At 47.2% G+C, this 23527-nt stretch overlaps 7 protein-coding genes across 7 annotated transcripts; 4 read left to right on the forward strand and 3 right to left on the reverse strand.

The window, feature by feature from the left end:
• Window positions 1–2236: 2236 nt before the first annotated feature.
• On the forward strand, window positions 2237–3930 carry N7537_001909 (uncharacterized protein; the record flags this gene model as incomplete). The annotated part of the gene is made up of 3 exons (XM_056892967.1): window positions 2237–2255; window positions 2323–2595; window positions 2672–3930. The coding sequence occupies 3 exons, from the start codon at window positions 2237–2239 to the stop codon at window positions 3928–3930; spliced, it is 1551 nt and encodes a 516-aa protein (XP_056757962.1).
• Window positions 3931–4305: 375 nt separating this feature from the next.
• Window positions 4306–5903, reverse strand: N7537_001910 (uncharacterized protein; the record flags this gene model as incomplete). The annotated part of the gene is made up of 3 exons (XM_056892968.1): window positions 4306–4578; window positions 4638–5414; window positions 5475–5903. 3 exons carry the CDS (start codon window positions 5901–5903, stop codon window positions 4306–4308), a joined length of 1479 nt encoding a protein of 492 aa, XP_056757963.1.
• Window positions 5904–6628: 725 nt separating this feature from the next.
• N7537_001911 (uncharacterized protein) lies at window positions 6629–9837 on the forward strand (the record flags this gene model as incomplete). Its single annotated transcript, XM_056892969.1, has 4 exons — window positions 6629–6998; window positions 7055–8602; window positions 8652–9425; window positions 9782–9837. 4 exons carry the CDS (start codon window positions 6629–6631, stop codon window positions 9835–9837), a joined length of 2748 nt encoding a protein of 915 aa, XP_056757964.1.
• A 4183-nt stretch (window positions 9838–14020) lies between these two features.
• On the forward strand, window positions 14021–15647 carry N7537_001912 (uncharacterized protein; the record flags this gene model as incomplete). The annotated part of the gene is made up of 2 exons (XM_056892970.1): window positions 14021–14160; window positions 14276–15647. The coding sequence occupies 2 exons, from the start codon at window positions 14021–14023 to the stop codon at window positions 15645–15647; spliced, it is 1512 nt and encodes a 503-aa protein (XP_056757965.1).
• A 265-nt stretch (window positions 15648–15912) lies between these two features.
• On the forward strand, window positions 15913–18282 carry N7537_001913 (putative DUF21 and CBS domain protein (Mam3); the record flags this gene model as incomplete). Its single annotated transcript, XM_056892971.1, has 2 exons — window positions 15913–16170; window positions 16243–18282. The coding sequence occupies 2 exons, from the start codon at window positions 15913–15915 to the stop codon at window positions 18280–18282; spliced, it is 2298 nt and encodes a 765-aa protein (XP_056757966.1).
• Window positions 18283–18807: 525 nt separating this feature from the next.
• Window positions 18808–20490, reverse strand: N7537_001914 (uncharacterized protein; the record flags this gene model as incomplete). The annotated part of the gene is made up of 2 exons (XM_056892972.1): window positions 20435–20490; window positions 18808–20345 (listed from the first exon to the last, which is right to left on the reverse strand). Exons 1-2 carry the CDS (start codon window positions 20454–20456, stop codon window positions 18808–18810), a joined length of 1560 nt encoding a protein of 519 aa, XP_056757967.1. The 5' UTR covers window positions 20457–20490.
• A 1726-nt stretch (window positions 20491–22216) lies between these two features.
• Window positions 22217–23406, reverse strand: N7537_001915 (uncharacterized protein; the record flags this gene model as incomplete). Its single annotated transcript, XM_056892973.1, has 4 exons — window positions 22217–22610; window positions 22676–22871; window positions 22922–23257; window positions 23371–23406. The coding sequence occupies 4 exons, from the start codon at window positions 23404–23406 to the stop codon at window positions 22321–22323; spliced, it is 858 nt and encodes a 285-aa protein (XP_056757968.1). The 3' UTR covers window positions 22217–22320.
• Between the last annotated feature and the right edge of the window lie 121 nt (window positions 23407–23527).

A 23527-nucleotide genomic window follows, 5' to 3' on the forward strand; every position in this document is an offset into this window, starting at 1 on the left:
TACTATATATAGTAGTGTGTTTATTAAGCGAGGTTATATGACTATGGCCTCTATCTATATATATACCTCCGGGGTTGTATGGATCCACTTCGAGTCCTACGACCCTTACTGGGGAGTGGACATGATAGGAAGTAAGGATGGGTTGATTGGAGGAAGAACATTGGGCGGCCGCCTTCCAAATCCATGACATTGCACTCGAGCCTCAACCGTCGAACCCTTCCTTTAAATGGCTGATGGTCTGTTCAAGACTTGCTCGTTGACAGTTTTTCCTAATCCCGGCGCTTCGAGTAATGGGTTGGGCTTTGGGCCCACCCTTCGAGCCCATCGGCCGGCTATGGGCCCATCTACCGTGCCCATAGGGCGTATTGGGGCCTATAATGGGCCCTTATTATTAACCAAACAATACAAATATACCAATTTATTGCAGCTATATAATTAATGCATTTTTTCCCCGTTCTTTGGGGATATTGGTAAAGCGGTAGCGGTAACGATAGTGAAGGCGGCAAAGGCGAAGGATAGACGAAGTATAAAGGAGAGAAGAAGTAGATATTAAGAGAGAGAAATGTAGGTTAGAAGATATAAATAAGAATCAAAATTGATTTTTATAAAGCTTTACTTTTTTATAAGAGGTACTTATTTTTATTAGGGGTTTATATAGTAAGTAGAGGTATTATAGTTAAGTATTATTACAATTAACTAGTTATTAACAACTCTAACTAAATTGACAAAACCCGTTCTTTCAACAATCTATACGGACCATAATGACTAATTATAATATGCACTTTTATATAGTATGCCCGGTACCCAATGTTATATGATGTTTCTAGTATATTACCTGGTTTCTACCATGTATTCGGACTTGGTATTCGACAGTATCTTCTGTTTATTTTTTAAGAGAACAATACTTTAATTCATCAAATCTTGAATAACCAAAAAACAAGGCATGGCCATGAATCAAACTCAACGCGCCCCACGTTCCGTCCCAGTGTCTTGCATGTGCGTTGGGTACCTTCCACGATGCAACGCAGAAGCACTAAATCAATAATTCAGAGGGAAAATGGAGAATACGCAAAAGTGGCTACTACGTGTAGTGACAGGGCGGTTAACCTCCCTAGGTCGCGCCACGGGTCGTACGGAGTAAGTTTTATCAATAAGATACAACGTAATTGGCATAGGATCAGCAATGTACGGAGTGACCATGAGATAAAAGGTTCCCTGTCATCCTACACGTTGCCATTTCAGGCTCCCCAAAAAAGTTTACAGACATCCAGTTCAGATTTACCCAAGCTTGAAGTTGCTCAGCCGCGAACTTACTTTGGTTCCTTGTTATACTATAATCTCTTTCCTTTTTTTTTCCCTCCCCCCTTGTTCTCTTTCTCTTCCTTTGGTTTCATTTTGTTGTATTACTGTGTGGTGGTTGATTTATTTGCTGTGAATAGAAGGGTCTTGTTCTCGATAATTATTAAATGTGCTTGTGTTTATAGTTTCATCAATAAACGTTAGAATAGGCCACCAATGCCAAGTATGTCAAACTGGCTCTGAGTGAATCCTTTTACCTTTGAGAGAAAGTAAGTTGTACTAATATTTTATATTCGTCTAGCATCTAGGTTTAGTTAATATATTACAAGGGAATACTTTCTGTATCATTGTTATTAGTCATTTTTGAATGGCATGAGTTCTCAGCTTGTTCCTCCAAGTGTATTCACCAAGTGTGTGGAGGGGTTCCAATCCTAGTATGCTGAGCACTTGATCAGGCGGAGTTTTGCAACCACCCAATATCCCATTTAGTGTCGTATTGAGGAGTGGCAACTTGGATTCATTCTATACCCCGCATCATGATTTGGGTCTGCATCTGCATTGGCGGTAGGCGTACTAGACTCAACATGAATGGATGGGTTGTTGTCGAATCGCATTAAGCTTCCCCACTAGAACACAAGAGATGGTCATATTCATGGCTACCTGAACATCTGGTTCCTTCCACTGCAGGTTGAGCTTTCAGCTGAACTGCAGTAGATGTTACATTCCACCAAGAGGGGTATCTACTCCCAGCCAGCCACCGGTTTCTTGATTTTGGGAACTACTATTAGTACTTATGACATTGTATGCATTTTTCTCTAAATACCAGCCTAATAAGTATCTTGGCTTGACATCTCCAATATTCCAGACTCAAGAAGTTATTTTCTTTTCTCATTTCAACCCGTTCAGACTTAGAGACGCTTGGCCGAAGTACTTCATTATGGATCCCCAGAAATTGAGTATGGCCCCAATCAATTGTGATATTCAAACCGGTGGGCAATCACTAAAACAAGTCTTTCCTCGCAGACACTGTCCAGGCCTATCTGGAAAAGATATACAGCGACAATGACCTACTGAGCGGACTTCTAATTAATGTCACGGAGAAGAAGGCGAACCCGACCGAATATATCGAAAAGAAAGGGTTCAAATTCCAGTCTGACGACTGGGAGGCTGTCAAGGTGCTGGAAAAACCGGGGCCAAATTTCGACCTTCGTCTCGCGGCAGGAGTCTACCGGTTTGACACCAATAAAGCCGGGCTATGGGAACTGATGGTTCATTCAGTCACCCGTGCCATCTATGGTATGTTCATCTGGATTAGAAGCCCAATTTATCTCCAATATAAATAAATACAAGCTCTAATGCGTGTCTTGTATAGTCGACGGAAAACAAGTCACGTCTCAGAAAACAAATAGCCAGGGATGGGTCACTTGTTCAACTGAGTCACAGCATGACCTTCGCATTCAGTTCAAGTGCGCAAGCATAGTGGGGGAGCCTCAGCCTCACTCGAAACCCCAGTTCACAGGCGAGGTTTCCAAGACTGGGGAGGGCGGGGGAAAGGAGGTAATCACGGGCCAACGATACTATCCATGGGGCAATGCGTACGATAAGATCAATACGAAGCAGCTCATTACAAATCCGAGTACCAGTGCGTCTGATGAGATAGTCCGGGTGTGTCGAAAGCTGCGCGAGGATGAAGCTGTGAAGTCGTTGGCTGTAGCCCTGGATCTTTTAGCCTGTCAGTCCAGGCCACTAGATAGGCCTCACGAGATCTCAACATATGGGTCCATCGATAAAGGGGACCTCTTGGTCGGTGGAGTCCACATTGCGCTTACTCTTTCCTGTGCAGCAATTGGAACGTATTTTGGAAAAGTACTGGGGGCTTTCGTGGGAGCCATTGGCGGAGGGGTGACGCGAAATTACTTCATCGATATCAGAGATAATGTCGTTAAGGGGTGGAGCCGAGACTTGAAGAGCCTCGTTTCGGAAAAAGAGCTTGAATTGGACGATATTCTGAAGGAGAAAATCAAGGAAAGAGTGGAAGAAAGGGATAATGTTCAACTGAAGGATCCGAATCTGTCCAAGGAGATTGAAAACGAAGTAAAGGGGATGTATATTCTCAACGCAAAGGACCAGCTGGCGGACGACGTTGAGGACAGATTCCAGTGGTACCAGACCCTGTGGACAAGAGAATTCAAGGAGGCATACGACGCTGCTCTGACTGAAAAGTTCGACGAACAGATGCCTCAATCGCAGATCGAATCTCTGGTCAAAATAAACATCGATAGGAGAGTTGCAGAAAAAGTGATACCGGACGATATTAAAGAGCTGGGAGTGCAACTTGATAATGCCGATCAAGACAGAAAAAAAAAGGAGGAAGAAGTTGACAAGTCGGGTAAAACGTGGGCAGAGAAGAGAGCAGAGAAACAGAAGATTAAAGACGAGTATGACGGAAAGGTGAAAAGGCTGAAAGGGGAGATAGAAGAAAAGCAAGAAGACAAGGACGAACGTGAGAAAAAGTCGAGTGGCACTATTATTGACAGCACTTTAGAAGAGATCAAGAGGAATGCAGAGAGGAGACGAAAGGAAGCCATCGACAGAGCAGCACGCAAGGACCGAGACGGGGAAATTGTCTAGCTTCGTTTAATTCTTTTTAGCTTAAAGGGTCATCTAATTGACCATGGAGGAATTGAACATTGATTTCTACATAACTCGATACATCTTGTAAAACCGCAACAAGATCGTGTTGTAGCATTGCTTTATGAAGAGATACATACCGAGTATAGCGCATATTAAATAGCGCTCCCCCCTTAGTCTAGTCTAGCCATGGCAATTCACTCAAAAGAGGGGTACATATATATCACGAGAAATTTATCCGAGTGTAGTAATCATTGTAAGGGTTATCATGCAAAATCCGTTCAATCTGGCTTACACTGCATCTGACAGGACAGGGATCAGGAAATCTGCTGCATCTACGTACATTTACCACCCAAACTGCAGTAGAAAACCCCCTTATTTCGCAGGAATTGTGCCCATCAGCACAAGATCCCCAGGGAACATCATACCGGAGACTGAAATAAACTTCTCACCCGGAGCCAGTATATTCTGGGTCGCAAAGAAGTTGAGCTCGTCCAAGGCAAAACTGAATTTGGGAAGAGAGGCATGAGGTGTGAGTTCAGCACCAGGGTGGGCTGGCTCAGTCCACGTTGTTGGCTGATCACTGTCGGTTAGTGAAAGATCGAAATCAATCTTGAAATCCTTCACCCATGCGAGGGTTCTTTCGCTCTGCACGAATGTTAAACACGGTAGGGCTATAGCAAGTTGCCAGAAAGGGGTGTACTTACTCCTTCAACCTTAGCTTTAACCTCGAGGCCAACCTTAGCAGCGTTGGCCCAGTAGTTTGTATGGGCAGAAAAATCCCAGTCCCATTTATATTTTGGGCTCGTATAAGGTGACTCATCTAAAAGTGTAAGGTGAAGGGGATACTCATTCCAATCAATATCACACTCTTCGATGTAATAATTGATCGGATAGACGAAGTAGCTTTTCCCAGGGACAATAATTGATTTCTTGTACTTGATGTCCAGGAGAGCACCAGGGGTTGATTCGCTTTTAGACTTGGTCTTGTCGACCACGTCCACCGCAGAGGACAGTTTGCCCATCCTGTCTAAGAGAAACTTCTTGAAGAAAAGTTCGCGAGAGATGATAATACACGCCGTGTGGTCCTGTGGTATAGAACTAAAGCCAAAGTCGCTGTACCGACGTCCAAACTGGGTATTCTGGTCATTCCCTGGACTGCTACTCCCACCTTCGGTCTGGATGAAGAGATTCAGCAGTCCTTTGGATGAGACAAGCTTGTACGACTTGGGGCGGAGCAGTTTCGATGTTGGATCAGTTTTGGTATTGATTTTGGCCAGCCCGTAATCAATCATATCCACATTTTCGATATCCTTGAACCACGCTTGAACTGAAGGGCCGGCCTTGTTGAGCTGTTCCTCCACAACCTTGTCAAGTCCTGCGTGGGGCGCAATAGTCCATTCAGAGCCCATGTTCTGGAAATGAAAGATCACACAATGATCGCTGTCGCCCGTGTCTCCAAAATGGATGATATGCTTGGCATCCTGGTCATGCTCCTGTCAGTCTAGCTGCTCTTTACAGACAGAAGAAGGGTAATGACCTACCTCGATATCCTTCTTGGTAAGGTTGAAAGACGTAAGTGGAACCTTCATTACCAAATCGGCGGAACCCGCAGGAATGTCCTTCTTTGTTTCCTTTGGTTTCGCACTGCCTACTGTGACCGTTGTTTTCATTGTTCCGGTGAATCCCATGGTGAGATTGACCTTTGGTCCTTCATTATTCATGGAATCGAAGCTCAACCGGGGTGAAGTCAAGCTCAGATCGAAACTGTGCTCGATCGTAACGTCTTCCACAGTCTCCTTCGCACCAGGGAATGTGTGGTTGTAGAAGAATTTCTTCTCGCCCCAGACCTTGTCAAGTAAACTGTTCAACTCCTTTTCCGAGTAGGACACTAGAATATCCCAGTCGTCAGTGGTTTCTTTGCCACTGAGCTTTTGGTAATAGTCTGCTTTTGATTTCTGGGGGAGGGCCATAGTGACACGTTCAAAGATATGGATAATATTATGGTGATGGTGATGAAGCAGTTGTGTTTAAATGTTTAGAGAGTAAGAGTGATGAGCAACAAATCTTCTCTTATATAGAGTAAAGTTGGGTGAGAGAATGCCTATACATAAGTACGGTCGGAAGATACTGGTAAGTGGCTTTCTGTCCCAAGGTGTAACGAAAGAAGGATCAACTAGCTGAGGAAATAAGAAAATTAGTAGGAATAGCCGCTATTGGTCAGGCTCAATATGCCGTTTGGTCCCCTGTTCATCAGCGGAGGATCTACACCTGCATCCTGAACCCATATGCCTAATGATTATTGGTTGATTGTATGTTGCAACCATTCTGCAGCAACAATCACATTTTTTTTTTATGCATAATAATCCCGCAACCCCAGAGTTCAGCTCGTCAAATGTAACGAAGGAGTAGCTGAAAACTACAACTTGCCTGGCTGGCTGATCCTACGTAATAGGAAGAGGGGTACATGATGTATGATGCTGCTTTTGTTGTTTGGTGCATAACTAGCTGAAAGCTGGGAAGTCATCCTACGCCTCTATGTCAGGATGTTAACACGGAGACGCCGATCTGGCAATGATGAGAAGATAGATAACTGTATAAATAACGCAGTGGAATATTGAGCATAATTTACAGCATCTGTCAACACCAATTGAAGCAACACACTTTTTGTTATTTCTTACATCCAAAGTGAAACAAAATGCCCTCAAAGCCCCTTCCAGACCCTGATACGGTCAAATACCCTTTGACTGATTCTCAACTTCTCTTATCCGTTTCAGATGATTCTCATAGTCCTGAGACGAGTATCAAAACTCCATTTGCTTTGTACGTGGAGCAGTTTAGCCTCACCGGAGACTTAAAGATTGATAACCAACACGATCCGCCCGGCAATGGTTTCGGTATTTTCACCAGCGAACTGTATGGCCCGGAAGTAACACCGAAGGGCTGTAAAATAGCCATTTCTGGGAAGGGAGGTGATGGAAATCATCCCAACGGATATGATGGAGGAGATCTTCAGATCTATGCGGAGCACATTGATCCTTCCGCTGCAGAGAAGCTTTCTTTCTACAGTAAGCAGGGGCTACCATCAAATCTGTACAATAAAGTAGCTAATATATAATAATAGGTGATGGGGGTGCAGGGCTTAACCGTGATGCCGTGACAGGACAGGACACTGGCCCTGCTGGTGGAAACGGGGGAAACGGAGGAAAGATCACTGTGATCATAAGCAGCAAATTCCAAGAGGCTTTTGAACTGTGCGTTCGATTATACAAGAAGCTACAGGACGAGAAACAAGTTTGGCCCCGAGATCTGCAGAGCGATGCCGACCTCCTAGTAGCAGTCGTCAATCAGAAGGAGATCGGAAAGGCAGTGAAGCTGCCTGACTCAGTGAAGACAAAGGAGTCGATGCTCAAAACCTCAAGGGAAACGATACAGAATGATATCTATGAACTATTTGACAACCTCCAAACGGCACGCAACAACCTGACGGGTACCATCCAACAACACATTTCTGTGCATGGTGGCTTATACGGCACAGGCGGTATGGGGACTAAAGCGCGCGGGCCCTCTGGCGCCCCTGGAAAAGTCGAAGTACCCCCACAGGTGTATCGTCTCGATCAAAAAGACAAGATCCTTGACGGCAATGTGTGCTTTGCGCATCCTACACAGTGCCGAATGCTGCTTGACATGGGAAACCTTCTCTGGTTCTGTGGGACAAAAGAAGACAAGGCCAGGGCTTCTGTTATTTTTAATCGGCTTGCGAGAAGACTGGCATTCTTGGGTGTCTCCGAGAAGGAGGCCAAGATCTCTCAGACAAAGCTTGCGCAGGTATACCGGGATGCTGAGTCTTCCTTGTATATACTCAGCAACGGAGATAAAACGCAAGAGCCCATATCCTTCAGTCTCCTGCGTGGTATCAAAAACGAGGCTGAAGCCAACCTGGCCAGTCTGCTATCTGGCAACAATTCCTATGGTAAAAGCCAGGAAAATGTTCCCAGAGGCTCATTCAAGTTCTACGAAGGCGCCATCCGCCCCATGATAGAAACCCTGGAGAAAGCCGAAAAAACTTACCTCACCTTTCTACGAGGGGAGATGGATGCTCAGCAAAAGAAGGAGGCCATTCGGGACCGACAGACCAAATGCACCTTTCGCAAAGGCCTGGTCGACGATCAAATCAAGGAAGAGAAAAACAGCCTCACTGATAATTTCGACAGAATACAGGTCTCCGACCAGTCTATCAAACCGGCAAAGGAAAGCCTTTTAAGACAGTTTGACAAGGTGAAAGATAAAATCAAACTTTCCACCAGCGTTTCGTTTGACGACCTCATGTCTGCTCTTTCCCAGATCATCTTTGTACACGGATCTGCACCCATGGTCATTCTCCAAGGCGCAAATTTGGCAAATACAGCACTCACAAAGCTCGAGTCAGACAGTGGCATTAAGGTCAAGAGAGAGCTTCTATTGAGGGAAGTCAAGGATATGAGTGGAACGATCGACGGACTTGGCGAAGGGTTCAAAGTTCTCAAGGATGGCGGCGTCAATTTTGATGACCCAGGGGCAACCAAGCTACGTGTCGCTGCAGCAGAAATGGAGAAGCTCCTAGGGGAATTCCACGATGTTCTTGGGGATGATATGGTAAAGGAGGTCAAAAAAAGATTCGATGATTACATCGGTGAGTCTTAACTATCTATTGATGTAAACATTCTAATTGGTCAACTTAGAGATTGTCCAACAACGCAATACAGCGGTATTGGGGTATACAAAAGCCGTGTCGTTGCTGATCAAATGCCAAACCGAACTTGACTCGCTCGCCGTTGAGCAGATCGACATCACTCGCCAGCGGTATGACGAATTGGGTGCAGATCATCCAACCATGACAGCATTCATGAAAAAGCTATACACCGACAGCATACATACAACACAAAACTGGCTGCACACGATGCAACTGGCATATCAGTTCGTTGCTCTCGACAAGGAAAACTACATCGGTAAGGCAATGGAGGGCTTCAAGTTTTCTCAGTTCAATGCCTCGACGTTGGGAAATGTGTACAGCAAACTTTCCACCCAATACACTTCGTACAAGGAAAGTATGGGCCACAACCCTCAGACATACAAGGAGCTGCCCTACACTATCCCTGATCGCTACGTCCGGTCCATCAGGCTGGGAGGGAAAGATGGAGTTGTACGCACGGTTCCGATCCCAGTTGTTCCACCCACAGGAACTCCCAACCCTTTTGATGGAATGATCGACATTCGTCTACTAAAGGTCCGTGTGTTTCTGGATGGTGCAAAGACGTCCAATGGATATCTCGATATTACACTCAAACACCAGGGAACCGAGACAATCTTGAACAGGGATCACACTAGGTTTGATTTCCAACACGCCCCTCTTCCCGTCAGGTTCAAGTATAACATGAAGAATCCCCATTATCCAGACCACGACACAGTAGACGGGGATATAGGCTCGGCAACTGACGAGACATATTCAAAGGTTGGTCCGTTCACCAACTGGACCATCCAAATTCTACCTCAACATAACCCGGGGCTGGATTGTTCGGGCGTCACTGCTGCCAGATTTGAGTTTTGCTTCAATTTCTATGCAACAACCTAGGTCAATTTCCACATCACAGTGTTAGAGGTCATGTGATCTCGCTTGCTTGCTCCTAGTACAATTAGTCTTATAGTAGCTAGTTCTCTTCCTTTCCTAACGCAACATGACATTTTCCAATGCACTACAATATTCATAGTAGTCCTACTAGATCTGTCTATCATATAGATATCGTATCTAATAGTATGAACCTAAGATTGAGAGGTAGATGCCTTCATTCCCCGCCAGCTCTATCCCGAACAGATCTCGTGCGCAATGATAGTATCAGGATTCATATGGAGGTGGACACCTCCTACTAGGAAGCTATGATCAGTCAAACCTTGAAACCCAAAGCTTTGGCATTCATGTGAAAAGTTGGCCAATATGGGAAGACGAGGACAGAAAAATCCGGAACTGGCATTAGATGAGAAGGTGAAGCGGCCTGTCGATCAATCTGCTTTGAGGCTTTGTGATGAGAATAACGCTCATAGGGTGTTAGGAATTATTGCATATGATTGGCCCTTGTCTACTCCTTGCTCCACTTTGGAGAAGTCACTGAAAAAGTCTGGCGGGATGTAGTCTCCTAGTTTTTTTTTCTTACATATAATCATTTCACATGTGTTGATATACACTTGTGTGATACGCTAAGGTAGAAAATGCAGTGCAATAAACAAACAAACAATTCATTAAGGCCTGGCGGCTAAGCCGGAAGGGCAACTATCACTAATCTATCAATACATGCCCCCCATTGGCCGAAACCCGCAGTATCCAGTTTGAGAAGATGCAAGCTCTAGTGCCAAGTCGACCGTGCACGTTGTTACTGAGAGCTCTTAGCAGTGTCCAGAGTACCACTAAGCCCAGAGTGGAAGTAGGTTTTAATCAACTTAGAACGGACGGTCCGCTTCAGCCTTTCCCTTATCCTTGAGTTTATTGCAAGCCATGGCCTACGATTGTTAAACTGGCTATCCCCGGAAGATAGAGATCTTTATGCAGCAGCTGGCATTTAGTCAAAAACTGCTCAGCCTGTTGCTATCTCTATGGATCTTGCTCATCGACGAGCCTGACATGTAGAAGCCCGTGTGAGGAAAACCTAGGATCATGTCGAGGGTTTGAACATTAAGAAATCAGTTCTTACCCGGCCTTGCGCTCTATGCGTACTAGGCAAAGGCCATGCTTTACCTTTCGGCAAGAACAAATCCATCCGCACGAATCTAGGTGATTTAATTCACATCGATATCTGGGGACCGTGTAGTATTGCTTCCTACGGAGGCTACAACTACTACGTCACATTCACTGACGATGCGTCCCGTTTTTGCTGGGTGTTTCTTCTAAAACACAAGTCGGAATTGCTTGATAAATTTATTCAAATCGAGCAGTGGTTCCAAGCCCAATTGAATCTCAAGATCAAAAGAGTAGTTGGTGATAACGCCGGCGAGCATGAACCTCTTCGAGACCATCTGCTTTCTAAAAGCAAGTCTGGGACCCTGTCTCGCCGTATTGTCCTCATTTGAACGGCATTCCCGAGGTCAAGAACAAGCATCTTGTTGAACCTCTCGTTTCAACCATGTCGGAACACGAGATACCCAAGTATTTATGGGGTCCAATCATCCAGGGTTTCAATTACACTCAAAACCGAATCTATCATTCTAAAATCGAATGCACTCCGTTCGAAAAGGTCTTCGGTTATCAACCTGACATTTCACACCTTCGTGCACTAGGCTGTCAATGCTGGTTTATGATTCCAAAGGATAAGCGCAAAACAAAGCTGCACCCGCACTCCGCGGAAGGACGTCTCCTTGGTTATGATCAACGAGGTCATTATCAAATTCATGATGTTTCTACAAAGATTGTCATTTCCCGAGACGTTGTTTTCGATAAGATGCCTGTTGTCTCTATTCCAAAAGCATCTGACGATCTAAATGCTGGAAAGCCGTTTTCAAAGCATCAAGAAGCTGATTCTCGCTACGTTCCTATTGAATTCCTCCCTCAACAACCCGCCGAGTCCTCTCCGCCGAACTGAGCGAATCCGACGAATGGTCTCGACAATGGTGTGGTGGGAAAAAAGGTGGCGCCGGAGGAAGGGGGTGAGCCTGATGTTGTGGAATCCCAGGATGATCCCGTACGATCTCAGGATGATTATCCTGTGGACGTACAGCAAGATCAAGATCCCAACATGCAAATGCCTTCCTCACTGCCGAACTTGCTTCATGAATCAATTCAACCTGCACAGGAAGATGCTGATGCTGATGAGCTTGCTTCTCAACAGCAGCCTGTCTCTCAACAACCTCTCCGCACATCAACCAGGATTGAAAATCCAAGCCGTGCTATGCTGGAGCACCTCGCTTCCCATTGTATTACTTTGGATCCTACTGCAACCGTGCTTTATGCATGTGATAATAACGATGTCATACTCTCTATTTTCACAGCCACCCAAAGCCGGGGGGAAGATGACAACATATAGTTCTCTCAGTCCTCCAGCACACAGTCCTCCAATCTTACAGCAGAGGATATAGGGTATATCCCTAACGGCCGGGTCGATGTCATGAACTGCAAAGAAAGAGATAAATGGCTTTCTGCCACACAAAAAGAGCTACAACCCCACTTGCAAAATGGCACCTGGAAGATCGTTGATAGAGACGCCAATAAGACAAAGACGGAACCCCTTATCCTTCGCTGGGTCTTCGACATTAAGAAGGACGATGGCCGCTACAAAGCCCGCCTCGTTGCAAGGGGGTTCAATCAAGTTAAAGACGTCGACTTCCATGAAGTATACGCTGTTGTTGCAAAGCCTATGTCTTTCAAAATCTTTTGTGCAATTTCCGCTGCGCTAGGCTGGGAGCTTCACCATTTCGACATCAAGACCGCATTCCTGAATGCAGACATTAAGGAGTCTATCATTGAACTACCAGAGAATCAGGTAGCCGGAGGTGCGGAAAAGATAGCTGAAGAAACAGCAAAGATCAAAGAAGCTTCTTCTATAAAAGCTTCTTTATCCTAGCAAGCAAAAGCTTCTTCTTCATCTCAGCAAGCAAAGCCTACATCTCAGTAAGCAAACCCTCGATATGACAAGATAGAATTGTTGATGAAATCCGTCTATAGATTGAAACAAGCTTCTAGGGAATGGTATATGCTTTTGCATGATGCCTTGCTAACGATGGCCTTTCAGAAAACTCACGCTGATCATTCTGTTTTTGTCAAATGGATTGATAAAGGCACAGCATTTCATCCTCACTGACAAAGGCTCTGTTAAAGAATACCTTGCAATTGAAGTCCAGAGACATGCAGGATCTATCTCTCTCTCCCAGAAGAAGTTTATTACTACTCTTCTTCATCAATACGGCATGCAAAACTGCAAGTCAGTGTCAACCCCATTCAACGAGAAAGAACCCCTGATTGCATACACTGGGACTACGTCACTCACAGCAAGAAAGCTCTATCAAGAGCAAGTGGTAAAAGCTATCTGGCTGATGGTTGGGACTCGACCGGACATCTCGTATGCTGCCATCCAGCTAGCAAAGCATGCTAGAAATCCGGGCCCCCAGCATGAACAAGGTGTCAAACGCCTGTTTGTTATCTTGCAGGAACAGTTGACCTTGCGATCTGGTATCATCGTGATCAATCACATCATCATTGTCACTCCATGGATTCTGCGACGCTGGCCACATTAGCCCGCACTCGACAAATGGAATCTCCACATCTGGCTTTGTTTTTCACCTGGCTATTGGTCCTATTTCCAGGGCTTCCAAAAAGCAAGCGTCTGTTGCATTGTCATCTACTGAATCCGAATACATTGCACAAGCTCTCGCCGCACAAGAAGAAAAGTGGCTTATCTTGCTTCTTACAGAGCGTCGTATGCATGAACCACAGCATGCCTTGCTAAACAAGCCTGTCACCATTCACGCCAACAACACTGGTGCTATTGCTCTTGCGAAGAATCTAGAATATCATGCACGTACGAAACAGATCGCTGTCCGCTATCATTTTCTACGACAGGAGGTTCAAGCAGGATCCATCTGCTTCAAGTACATTTCAACGAAGGGGATCCCTATTGGCACAGTCAAATCTCTATTGGCACAGTGGTCTAACTTGATTAGGAAGACTTGGCAGTCAGTTTTCAATACGAGTGCCATTTTCTATGGTATTTGTGACGTTACGCCATTGTTCCGTCGGTTCATGTACCCCACACGGGCCGCAAAGCTTAATTTATTGAATCTACAACTCCACAATAACCCACAATGCAGATAATACGTAGTTATGCTATTGTAAACCAGGGCCATTGATAGATATCATTCTAATTATTTGGAGTAGATGCCTGAAGGCTGCCTTGGGTGGTTAGGGGACCGTTTGAATGGGTAGTCGTTCAATTCAGGAAGGAACGCGTAGGACTGGTCTTAAAACCTCGACTCTTGTTTTTGTTTTTCTCTTTCTTCTTCTTCTTCTTCTTCTTCTTCTCTTCTCTCCCTAACTTTCCCATTCTAAATCGTTTTTTATTCTTGAAACACAATGCCTCGCATCGATTCGTTTGTGTTTGTTGCCCTGCTTGCGGCCATGGCCGCGTACTGGCACAGCGACCTTGTCCAATTTGTTGGAAGTGTTGTGGTTGGTTTCACCTTGTTGGTGACGGGGATTTGCTGCATCAGCGGGTAAGTTTAGGAGAACCCATCCCTCATATGTCCCATCCAAATACCCTGCCAAATACCCTGCCAAAAGCCAATCCAAAAACACATCCAAATATAAATTGAGACTGACATTCAATAGTCCCCGCGCATGGCTTTTCCAGTTGGTGCAATCGGTGGCAGTGTGGGTGGCCGATGTCGAAGTCACCCAGGTCACCCCGGCCACCCACTCCACCGAGGCCACCGAGACCGAGAAAAGTCTGAGAGCCCAGGTGAGGGTTTTGGAGCAGCAGCTGCGTAGCACGGAGGCACGAGTTCGCGATTCTGAGAGAGCCCGGGAGACCGAGAAGAAACGCCATGGAAAAGAGGTCCTCCACCTGGACGCCCAACTGGCGACTGTCTCCCGGGGTATCAAGGAATCCCTGCTTGCGAAGGATCGGGTAATCGTCGAGTGCCGCCAGTGGCGGCGCAAGTTCGAGGACCTGGAACACCTACAGCAGCAGGCCCTGGAAACTCCCGTCCGCGAGACGAAGGAGCGTCCTCGTTGGGCCCCGGCCAAAAAATACGGAGTTGGGAAGCGGGAACGTGGTCGGTCGGAAAAAACATTCACTGCCATTGCGCAGGTGGCGATTGTCAATGCGGCGTGGGAGTCGAAGCTGGTCAGCTTCGAGGGCGAGGCTCGAGACTATGTGGCCCGCACCGACGACCAGATTCAGTCTCTCCACGCCGCCATCACCGCGCTTAGCAACGAAAACGCCTACCTCCAACAGCAGATGAAGGCGACCCCCGCCATCCCTCATGAGCTGGCCCAGCAGCAAGTGAGTGATGCGGTGGCAAGCGCGATGCTGTTTGCTGATCAGAAGCATGAGGAGGTTGTCAAGTTGCTAAAGCAGACTCATAGCGAGGAGCTGATGGCAGTCAAGGCCGGCCACGAGAAGGAATCGGTTAAGGCAACATCGACAGTCAAGGCAGAGGCGGAGACTGCGCGAGCCCAGCAGCGTGAGGCGGTTGAGAGAGCGGCGCAGGAAGGAAAGCGCCTGGAGAAAGAACTCGCCGCTAAGGAAGCGCAGCTGGGCGAGCTACAGACCGCCAATGCTAAGATTGCCGGTGACCTTCGAGTCAAGGAGGAAGCATACCTCCAGCTCGAGAGTGAGAGGGACGGCTTCCTAGCAGCCGGCGAATGTCTACAAGCCCGGTGCGATGAACTCGAGACCGAGGCAGACGACTTCGCGAGGGAAAAACAGGCCCTTGTGGATGAGATTGAGGACCTGAAGGATGCAGCGGAGTACCTAGCTGACCAAGGCGAGCAGTCAGAGCAACAGGTAGAGGAACTAAAGGACAACAACCGAGTCTTGCTGGAACACAACTCGGAGCTGCTTTGCCAGACAGTGGTATCCGACCTCGACCTCCAGCAGACTCGGTGCAGAGTGGGCAACCTTAAGCGCCAGGTGGCGGATTTCGAAGCCGCAGACATCACGACAGCGGTTAGCGTTATGGAGTTTAGTGCTGAATAAGCCACTATCCCGGCCTCCCGACCACCGATCTCCGTTGCTGTTCGGTTGCTCACTCTGTTGTTGTCCTTCCGCTGCTTCCTCAGGTTCACTAATCACCTCTCAAGGTCCCTGTCCCCTCTCCCTCCTTCCTCCTTGTTGCCCTCATCTATTCCCTTCCCCCTTCTAACTGCCCCATTTCCACCTGGTGTTCTCTTCTCTCCACCGCGACCGACGGTCAGCACTCATTACATCACAGCATGTCCCGTTGGCCACTCACGCCCCTCTTATGAATTCATCACCATACCGCTCGTTTGCCGCTCGGCCATTGATGCTGAGTCTGGCCAAGCTTCTCCTCGTCGCCGTATCGCAAGTTCCTTTCACCACTGCTGCGCCTATCTTCTCGCCTCTTTTTCTCTCATCCCGCGACACAGAACCACCAAAGGAACCGACCGATCCGAGTTTATGGCTTTACTTGGGATTTTCAGCTGCTCTTGTGTTGAGCGGTGGAGCATTTGCGGGTCTTACGATTGCCTTGATGGGACAGGTCAGCTCTTTCCAACCCGGTTAAAAACTCCCCGATGAACCAGGCTGACATCCTGATTACTTCGTCGTACAGGATGAAGTTTATCTCCAAGTCATCAAGACATCCGGCGAAGGTCACGAAAGGAAGAATGCCACTAGTGTTCTCAACCTCTTGAACCACGGAAAACACTGGGTTCTTGTCACGCTCCTCCTCAGCAATGTGATCACAAATGAGACCTTACCCATCGTCCTTGACCGAACACTCGGTGGTGGTTGGCCGGCGGTGTTAGGAAGCACTGCTTTGATTGTCATCTTTGGCGAAATTGTTCCACAGTCCATTTGCGTTCGTTACGGTCTCCCCATCGGTGCCTGGATGGCACCGTGCGTCTTGGTCTTGATGTACATTATGTCTCCAGTCGCCTGGCCAATCGCAAAATTGCTAGACAGGCTGCTTGGAGAGGATCATGGTACTATCTACAAAAAGGCCGGGTTGAAAACACTCGTCACTCTCCACAAAACCTTGGGTGAAGCCGGAGAGCAACTCAACTCCGATGAAGTGACCATTATCAGTGCAGTTCTCGACCTCAAAGAGAAGTCAGTAGGCAGCATCATGACACCAATGGATGATGTCTTCACTATGTCCGCCGACACTGTCTTGGACGAACGCACGATGCACCACATTCTTTCCCAAGGATATTCGCGCATTCCCATTCACGCCCCTGAGAATCCGATGAACTTTGTCGGTATGCTCCTTGTCAAGATGCTCATCACATACGACCCGGAAGATTGCAAACGGGTGCGCGATTTTGCTTTGGCTACACTTCCTGAAACACGTCCTGAAACCAGCTGTCTGGATATTGTGAATTTCTTCCAAGAGGGAAAGTCCCATATGGTTCTTGTCTCTGAATATCCTAGTGAGGATCGTGGCGCTCTTGGAGTTGTCACCCTAGAAGATGTCATTGAAGAACTGATCGGAGAAGAAATTATTGACGAATCTGACGTCTTCATTGATGTCCACAAAGCCATCCGACGAATGACACCTGCACCCAAGTCTCGGGTTGCCAAAGGCAAGATCGTCGAGGAGCCTCCTTTGAATGGCTCTGTTGTCACCGATCGTGACTTGATCGACGTAGATTCCACACACCCTGATTCCATACAACCTTCATCTCTCCCTAAGCCTTCCGACTTAATTCGACGCCGCAGTTCTGTGGAAGCACCACTCCCCCGCTTTCAACTTCGCAAAAATAATACCGACATTAATTCAGACTCAGCAACTGAATGGGTCACACAAGTCGGCACCACAGATGAGATTCGAGAACACCTAAAACATCTTGGTCCCTCCAACCTCGCGAGCAGACCGCGCCAAACTCGTTACCATGCCGTCAAGATAAAGCGCAACAGCACCTCCCCCTCCCGTTCCGCACAAACCGACTTTGAGTCTGGACAAAGCACCTCCGACTCCCCAAAGCTTATCACTTCTTCTACTGGATATCAAGGTGGCATAGGCGCGGGCTTGCTCAACTCCGCTGGAACAGACGCTAAAGATGGTGCACATGCTCTCAAACTTGGCTACGGCACCATGACTTCGCAGGACAGCGTGAGCAAAGGCACCGGTGCTCAGCAATACAAAGACCTTCCCCAAGTCTCCATTCCCGAGGCTGTCCGTGAGGAACACGAAGACCAACCGCGTTCTGGGTCGACGCGCGAGGCTAGTAGTGTTGCTTTACCCGACGATTCCGAAAACCAACCGCGTTCTGGGTCGACGCGGAAGGCTAGTAGTGACGAAGGCAGTGTTGAATCGCCTGGTACACCAGGCTTTATTTACCACCACCGCGGACCGGCGCGTAGCGGAAGCATCACAGAACAGGTTGTGGATGTCAATGGCGTTCGCAAAGTTGTCCTTCATGCAAATTGCACGAGTTCCTCAGAAGGTGAATCCCATCCATCCGGCCATCATCGCCATCGCGACCACCACCACCATACCGACGGTTCAGTTCTTGATACCGATGACGCAAAATCAGAAAATCCCGACAGTGGCCAAGCAAAATCCAAAAAGAAGCGCCGCCGAAAGAAGCATGGCAAAGCTTCAAAGTCTGATGGCGGTCCCTCGGAGGACCAACCGTTACTCCGATGAGCTATTTGTTAGTTCATGAAATAAATTAGCGAACTCATATCCTCAATTATACCAGTATGTCCATATAGTCATGTATGTCAACTAAGAAGCCAAAAATCTCTGAATTCATGTGAAAATTTGATATACCGTACAAATTCTTTAGACTAGATTTCAAGTCACAGACCTTGTAGCTAAGCTTAGAAAGCAATGTTAACCAGGTGCAAAATGTTATATCGCACACGTACATAGGTCCGTCCAATCATCCTTTACTATGCTTCAAGATATCTATCTACTCACTTGCTTGCGGTGAGGCATTTGTCGTCTTTCGGGCACCGTCTAATACGAGAAACACAAGCAGCTATCGCTAATTTACTAGGACTTGAAAATGTAGAACAGTAGATATCATCTAAGTGCACTGTAATGAAAAAGCAATGGCTATGCAACTACCCAGGTACCCAGGTCCATTGAGATGGTAATGAGGGCAAAATATAACCACGAAATGCGAAGTATGATGTGGGAATAGACGAAGCGCCAGGGTATAGATGATCAAAACATAGAACTCCGCTTTTTTTCAAGCTTGGTAGCAGTATTTTCCTCCTTGTTGCGCCGGAACCCAAAGAAACCGCTCTTTTTCGGCTGGACTTGAGGTGTTGGCCTCGATGCCACTGGGAGAGCACCGCTGCTGGTAGGGTGGAACCCAACGGTAGACTGCGGTCGAGGTTGCGGGCGTAGTTGTTGTGGTCGGGACTGCATGAGATGGGTGGAGGATTGGTCTCGGGGATCCATGCGCCCCGATGCGTGGAGGTATGGGCCATTGGGGACCGATGCGCCGTGTGAATATTGTTGGCGGGGATGATGAGAGGGACGACCGATAGGTTGAGAAGAAAGTTGGACTGAAGATTGAGAGTGTTGGTGGGAGTAAAGTTGAGGGGGTCCGGTATGTCGGGGTGGAAGGTAGGGCCTAGAAGATGGAGCTGGAGTATGTCGTTGCTTTCGTGCTTGCTCTTCTTCTTTCCCGTATAACTTCCGCAGGCGTTTGGTCTCTTTTTCGACTTCTGCCTCTCGCCGACGTCGTGCTTTTTGTTCTGCGGCGAGAACCTCTTGGCTTCGTCGCTCCTCTTCCTGTCTTGCGAGTTCATCCTGTCGCTTCCTCTCTTGTGGGGCCGGGGATGAGGAATTCGGGATGCTAAGCCGAGGCGGCGATGGCCTTCCACTCATTGCCATGCTAAGGGGTCGTGCCTGTGGGTTCTTCCGATCGAGCCTGGGATCGCTAGTTGGTGTGGTCGGCGCCGCAATTGCAGTTGACCCTGCTACTGGCTTGCGAGCTAGGTTCGGTCCACCGGGGGTAATATGAAAGGCCTCCTTGGCAGGCCCAAAGAAAATGTCTCGAATCGCAACGGCTGCCAAGAGCAGGACGACCTCCAACCCCTTTGTATCTTCCATCTCGAGTCGGTAGAGATTGGGCTCGTAAAGAGTAAGCTCCTTCAGTCCTTGAAACAGAGCAACAGTAATATCTGGCTCGCGGCTCTTTGTGCGCGTGTCGGGAATTGTTGAAGTTTTGCCATGCAACAGACATGTCAAATCCTTTGACAGCTTTCCATCCTTGCGCCAGCTGAACCTCAACTTTGGAGTTACGTCTGCGATAGAGGGATCGATCTGAGTCTGGTCTAGCGCTGAAGCGGACGGAACACGGAATGTGTTTTGCGGCATCTCAAATTCCCACCGAGCTGGTTTGTTCCACGTTTTGGTATGATGTTTCACTGTGATTTCTTGGTCGGGGTTGTAGAGCTGGATAATGAACTCAGTAGGGAGGATGGGTTCTGGGGGTGGTACATCGCCACCATTTGCTCGTATTGTTTCTGCCGACATACTCGGTTGTGTCCAATCTGGGACTACGGCCACCTCGCCGTAGACAACGTCTGTCACGTAAGGGTTGTACAACGCGACTCCGTAGCGGTTTTGTGATGTTGGGGAGGCGGGGTCAAGCGCGCGCAAGGAGTAAGCAGGTTCGGGGTCGCTTCCATGTTGACTATGGTATATGGTGCTGATCTGAGGCTGTTTTGAGTTGTTCTTGAGAAAGAACGCTGTCCTGCGGTCAGTATGAGAATCTCGAAGCTGGGGGATGACGTAGCCTTCGCTAAGAGCCGAGGCCTCCTTGGTCCTTACAACGTACTGGGTAAATTTTCATCGATCATCTTGTCCTCCGGGGTGTGTAAAACTCAGCAAGAGACTCAGGTTATGCGGGGGGTTATATCCAGAGCTCGCCCGCGGCAGTGAAGTCTGCGCCACGGGACTTAATGATCGGCGCCTAAAAATAGAAGGCCTATCCCCGCTGATTCGTACTTCAATTGAAGGCACCAACATTTAAAGTATTTTAGAAAGCTATCTAGTTCAAGCTATACGGGGAAACGTAGGCATCGGCATTCTATGCATGACATCTGAAACCTAACTGCCTTATAAGCTTATAAATGGTTTGATTCGATACCTATGTACTTAGGTACGATTCTAACCGAAAGACTAAATCGACATGCTATCCTCACAATAAACATCGTACCGGCAATATTTCTCAAATACTGCAATTTCATTGTGAATCAATTTTATTATTAGTCTAATTGTGGTGGCTTTCCGTGAGATTTGTGGCAATGTAAGCGTTTCCTTTAAGAGAGTGTCTATATTGTCAATTCGATTAGTACTGAGTCTGAATCCAGAGGAAGGGCTCCAGTTATATGGGTACTTAGTCATAGATTAATCAGGCAGTCGTATTAACGCATCGAGGTGTGGCTTTTACATTCCATATTAGTACTGAGGGCCAAGAGAATGACTTAGCTGTTGGTAATAGGAATCCTCTTGGATATCTACATGACACAAGTCAGTTACAACGGGGTTATAAAAGGAATAACTTAGCTCTTTGGCAAGTCTATTGACATATGGCTAGCTGTAAAATCCAAATTAGTCATAATGGGGGTTCAAGGGAATGACCTAGCCGTTCAGAAAAGAAAAGAAAAGACTATGAGCATTCTTTTGGACAAAGCATTAAGACCTATATAGATGCGTTAGTATGGAATCCAAATCACAGGGGAGGAGAGTTAAATCTAGCTCACTATATGGCGGATCGCTGACCACGGTATATTGTGACCTATTGTTGAGATGTGTGTCTCTGTACATTTGGAATGACTGACCGGATGGACATATGAATGTAGAACGATATACTCGAAAGGCTTGGAACGATATATGGTGTGGTAATCTCTGAATCTCGTTAGTAAGGAAGGCAAAAGGGCGGAGGAAATGTTTATTAAAGGGCTTAGCCGTAGACAGGTAATAAATGATGTTCAGATCGATACTCTGATCGATACTCGTCGTCGAATACCACGGTGCCTTAAGTTTGCTATGTTATATGTTAGCAATGATCATCTAGCAGAAGGCCGCCCTGGCATATGTAGGTAGATACGAGAGCGTAGTATCTAAATGTTCCTAGATGGAAGTGTTAGTGTCTATCCTGTAAGTGAATGGAAAAGGTACTCAGCGAATAATTCTTAGCCCATATATAGTAGGTGGAAGACAGGCGTTGAGCTGTCTTGAGCTGGAATGCTCCTAATGATGGGATTAAAAGCGAGGGCCCAAAAGCCATTATATAGACAATTATACCCAAGACAAAGGGTAGCCAGCTCATAGCTTTTCTCCGCAAGTCCTTTGTCGGTATGCTTGTTGAGACTGTGATACATTGTTCACCCGAAGATAAAGAAGATTTAGAACGAGTAAAGGACTCTACAATGAAGGCCTTCATATAATCCATGCTCATCAGCTTTGTTCTATTGTTTGCTGAAACAGCCACCGAGGGATAAAATAGCCCAAGGGGCTCAAGTACCAAGGGAGCTGGAGTAAAAGAAATCAATAGACAATGGAATAAAGAGCCCTGCTTGAAGATCCGAGGAATTATTCTTGGTTTATGTCAGATCTATGTATATACTGGTTCTATCTTTGTAACCCGTCGCAATCGGCGACAACCGAAAAGTACAATGGCAATGTCCATCAAAATCACACTTTTGTTCACTGCCCAGTTCATACCCGGACTCCATTGACCTCCTCACCTCCAGTGGCCTTAGCCGCCTCCCGATCAGCAGTGCTCATCTGCAATCCCTGGTCATCCCAGCCCTGGGTGCCCTTCTTATACAGCGTCTTTTGTTCTTCCCGGCTGGGCATAGGTCCAGTCTTACCCCGGCGCTGCCGTGAGTCAATTGTCTCCTCAAGTGAGGCATTATCGCCATCCAGTGGGTATCCCTCCAAATCGTCTGTGTGTGTTTCCTCGCTGAAAGAGAAAGTACGGTACTCGGTGTTGGACCAGCCAGTACCTGCGAGAATGAAAAAACGGCGTTAGCGTTATGATCCCCTACAATCATAGCATCATATGACATACCCTGGAACTGGCTGCTGTCTTCCCAGTCTTCAGTGAAATAGTGCAAGAACCCGCCGTGTGTGACCATGACGATTTCCTTCTCGGGCCGGGCTTTCAACCAGCGACGGGCTGCACGAGCGCGTTCCTTCAGGGCTTTGTTGGTTGGGACGTAACGACCAGATAACTTGTTGAGAGATAAATGTGAGTACACCAAGTACTGGATACTGTTGGGGCAATCCCTAAACCGCAGGGAAGTAAGAAACATACCTTGTTATTCCACCCATCCTGCACAAGATCAAGATCAACTCCTGTCTTGAACTCCTCCCTCAGAACGGAAGGTTCGCTGCCAGTATCACATGGAACGTCTGAGGTCTCCTGAATATCAGGCAGGGCAATAATCTTCAAGTCCGGCTTTGACTCGAAGACAGGTGCAAAGCTTTCGAGCGCAGTATAGAGGGTGCGACGAAGGGGCGAGGCGGTTACCAGGTCGATGTTGGCATGGCGGGGGAAGTTGTCGCGGAGCGTTTGGCATTGCTCGTGGCCGAGATCAGTGAGGAGGGGGTCTTGGATGACGTGGTTGGCGGTGCAAACATTGTGCAGGCCCTGTGATTATCTATTAGTTCGACTGAGAATTGAAGAGCCATGTTTAAAGGTTGCGAATGAATTGTCGAGGCTCAGGGAGTCGGACTGCGATCATTGTCACGAAATGGACATACTTGGGCGTGGCGGACGCAGTGGATAATCGGGGCCATATTCGATGTCCAAGAGAGTATCGGGAGTAAGCTGATGAGTCTCACGTTAGAAACTTGCAAGAGTTGCAGATATTGATTGAAGACGCTGAAAGTGCTTATCGCGGGACGTGGGGGGTGATAG

This window comes from Penicillium hordei, assembly GCF_028827395.1.
Source record: "Penicillium hordei strain IBT 12815 chromosome Unknown utg000001l_segment0_segment0, whole genome shotgun sequence".
NCBI classification, from domain to species: domain Eukaryota; kingdom Fungi; phylum Ascomycota; class Eurotiomycetes; order Eurotiales; family Aspergillaceae; genus Penicillium; species Penicillium hordei.